Source organism: Mesocricetus auratus, unplaced genomic scaffold, assembly GCF_017639785.1.
Source record: "Mesocricetus auratus isolate SY011 unplaced genomic scaffold, BCM_Maur_2.0 Super-Scaffold_4256, whole genome shotgun sequence".
In the NCBI taxonomy this organism is placed as follows: domain Eukaryota; kingdom Metazoa; phylum Chordata; class Mammalia; order Rodentia; family Cricetidae; genus Mesocricetus; species Mesocricetus auratus.
This window is the reverse complement of record NW_024429182.1, coordinates 94,034,369-94,037,799: the sequence shown is the minus strand read 5'-3', so window position 1 is coordinate 94,037,799 and position 3,431 is coordinate 94,034,369. Positions and strand designations below refer to the sequence as shown.

At 41.0% G+C, this 3,431-nt stretch overlaps 1 protein-coding gene across 1 annotated transcript; it reads left to right on the top strand.

Moving 5' to 3' along the window:
• Positions 1–1,599: 1,599 nt before the first annotated feature.
• LOC101824402 (putative olfactory receptor 52P1) lies at positions 1,600–2,589 on the top strand. The gene has a single exon (XM_005087283.2). The coding sequence runs from the start codon at positions 1,600–1,602 to the stop codon at positions 2,587–2,589; it is 990 nt and encodes a 329-aa protein (XP_005087340.1).
• The last annotated feature ends 842 nt before the right edge of the window (positions 2,590–3,431 follow it).

Below are 3,431 nucleotides of genomic sequence, written 5' to 3'. Positions count from 1 at the left end.
TCTCTCTCTCCTCTTGAGTCATGTGTCTTATTGAAATTGATCAATAATTACCTCCATTTCTTTTGGCAATCCCCATGTCTCTGAGAAAAACAATTAAAAACTACTAATAGTTGATCTTGGCCTAGTTTAGTTTTTGTTGTATCTCTTTATATTGTACCAAAGGATCACCTGTGTGGTAGGGAATTGTCTTCTGAGAACTTGTTTTCCAGTGGCTATAACAAAGTGCCTAGTTAGTCCATTAAAGATCAGGAAAGTGTATGTATCCCTTTTAACATGTCCATAGAGTGAGAAAGCTGTGGCAAAAAGGTGATTCCCTCCTACTGAATTGTCTTCAAAGACCCACACATCCTAGTCCTTTTGTACAGATTTTTACGGCATCTCCAGCATCTAGAGTAGGGCCAGCTATATACAGTATTGCACATTGTGACTGAATAAGCACAGTTTTAGACTTTTAGGCAGTGAGCCTTTGGCTCTTATTTTAAAAACTTTCATGAAAACCGATTTTTCACAGAGATGAGTCATTACTGTTTAGGTACAAATCCTAGAAAATCCCTCCTTGACGTTATGGAAGAGGCAGAATGAGTGGCATTTGTCGCAGTTTTGTGTTTTAGAGATGACCATGTACTATAGAAAAACAATAGAGAACTTATGGAGGGGTGATAAAGGTGAAATTTTCCTTTTAGAAATGCAATGAAGGTTGAAAGAAAGTTAACTTTGCTATATAAGGGGGAGGGGCAACAGTTTTTTTGGAGTTTCTGATGAAAATGGAGGAACTAAGTGTTTAAATTTCTGTGAACATTTATAGTAGCTTTGAGTTACATATAGACATCAAGAAAATCAGTCAAAATGTGCAGAATCTTTGAATATTTAGCATAAGCTTACAAAGGGACAGTTACATAGCCTTTTGTCTTACTGTTCTGCTCATTTACATTTCATTGGAAATTACTAAAACTAAATGGGCAATGTAAATGTGATTGAGTATATACAAAATATAAATATCAACATATGTATATAAACACAGCTGTGTTTATATGTGTGCAAAAATAAATATGTATTTATACAAAGATTTTCATGGATTAATGAAGAGTGGAAACTACTGTAGGTGGGACTTGAAACTAATTGCTGAGAATCAGATCTCAAATCCGAAACTGTTTTAACTTAGACATGAACAAATGCTGTCCAAATTGATCAGTAAGCTGTGTTTTCAGGGCTGATAGCCACAAAAATATTTTCCTATATTTTGTGAGTATTTAGCTACATTCCCAAAATAAAGGTTGTATTCCTTTCTTTGAAGACAAGAACCATTAAGCGGGCTGAAATCACAGTTCATTTAAGTACTGACCTGAACACTTTCTCATAGTTACTTATTTTGTTACATACTCATATATTATGCAATATGCAAATATTTCTGCAAATATTAATACATAGAATTCCCTAATATTAGGAAATTAGTATTATGATTATGACTATCACTTTAAGAATAACAATTTTCTAAACATTCTATATCTAGCGAAAGTTGTTGTGATTTCATTCATATATCCACCCTATGCTATCTTTTCAGGCAATATGATATGGTATGGGCATTTCTGACCAGACGTGATGTCCAGCACCATAGGCCAGACCATGGAGTTTCCTAATCACACAGACCTGGATACTTCTATCTTCTTTCTCCTGGGCATCCCAGGTCTAGAGAAATTCCATATGTGGCTCTCTCTTCCAGTGTGCTGCCTGGGCACAGCCACAATTGTGGGCAATATAACCATCTTGGTTGTTGTTGCCACAGAGCCAACCTTGCACAAACCCGTGTACCTTTTCCTGTGCATGCTCTCAACCATTGATTTGGCTGCCTCCTTCTCCACAGTACCCAAGCTCCTGGCTATTCTCTGGTGTGGAGCTGGGCATATCTCTGCCGCTGCCTGCCTGGCACAGATGTTTTTCATTCATGCCTTTTGCATGATGGAATCCACAGTACTGTTGGCCATGGCCTTTGATCGCTATGTTGCCATCTGTCACCCACTCCGCTATTCTACCATTCTCACGGACACCATCATTGCTCGCATTGGGGTGGTGGCTATGATGAGAGGCTCCTTGCTCATGCTTCCGTGTCCATTCCTCATTGGTCGTCTGAGCTTCTGCCAAAGCCATGTGATCCCACACACATACTGTGAGCATATGGCCGTGGTGAAGCTGGCCTGTGGAGACACCAGGCCCAACCGTGTGTACGGGCTGACAGCAGCACTCTTGGTCATTGGGGTTGATTTAGTCTGCATTGGTCTCTCCTATGTGCTCATCGCACAAGCCGTTCATCGCCTCTCATCCCAAGAAGCCCGGGCCAAGGCCCTAGGTACCTGTGGCTCTCACGTCTGTGTCATCCTCATCTCTTACACACCAGCCCTCTTCTCTTTTTTCACACACCGCTTTGGCCACCATGTCCCACTCCACATTCATATTCTTTTGGCTAATGTCTATCTGCTTTTCCCACCTGCTCTTAACCCTGTGGTATATGGAGTGAAGACCAGAGAAATTCGTGAAAGGGTTGCCAAGGTGTTTCAGAGGGGGCAAGGAACTCAGCTCAAAACATCTAAGTAATGATGGAATACAGTATAGAGTACAGAAAATTAATAAAATCTTTTCAAGATTAAAAATTCTCAGTATTTGAAACTGGAAAATATTTTAATGCTGGGGAAAAAATCTAAAAACTTCTGCTCATTTACAATATCCATAAACCACAGAGGAAGGGAGGGGTTTCTGTGTTTCTTCTCTTCTGAAGTGTCACATAAGATCATCCCTCCATCTATTTTTTTTTTTTTTTTGGTTTTTCGAGACAGGGTTTCTATGTATTGTTTTGGAGGCTGTCCTAGAACTCGCTCTGTAGACTAGGCTGGCCTCAAACTCACAGAGATCTGCCTGCTTCTGCCTCCCGAGTGCTGGGATTAAAGGCATATGCCACCAACGCCCGGCCATCCCTCCATCTAGATACCAGCTAGACATAGCTGCTTCCCCTGCCCCGGACAAGGCCTACTCAGTTCAGAAGACCTTCTGCATCGCCACGGGGTCCTCACACTTCCTGGACCTACCCTAGCATCCCAAGCATGAAGTTCAAATTCACAGCATTGTGAAGGGTCAGACGATAGGACAAAACAAAACAAACAAAAAACAGCTAAAGAACAACAAAGGAATTCTTAAGCTTTTTTCACAAATCATGTCTTTCCCCACTATACCCTCAAGAGGGAACGAGGGAAGTGATTTGCCAACGAACCCGAAGTGAGTGAGCATCTGTACGGAGACTTACCTGAGAACACTGTACAAGACATTAGAACCTCTGTGGATGAGGGGACTGAAGATATCAGAAGATAACCTCCATTTCTAACTTCAAGTTGGCCATCTCACACATAGCTCTCTGGCTCCACTCAGGATAAATCTAAATGACC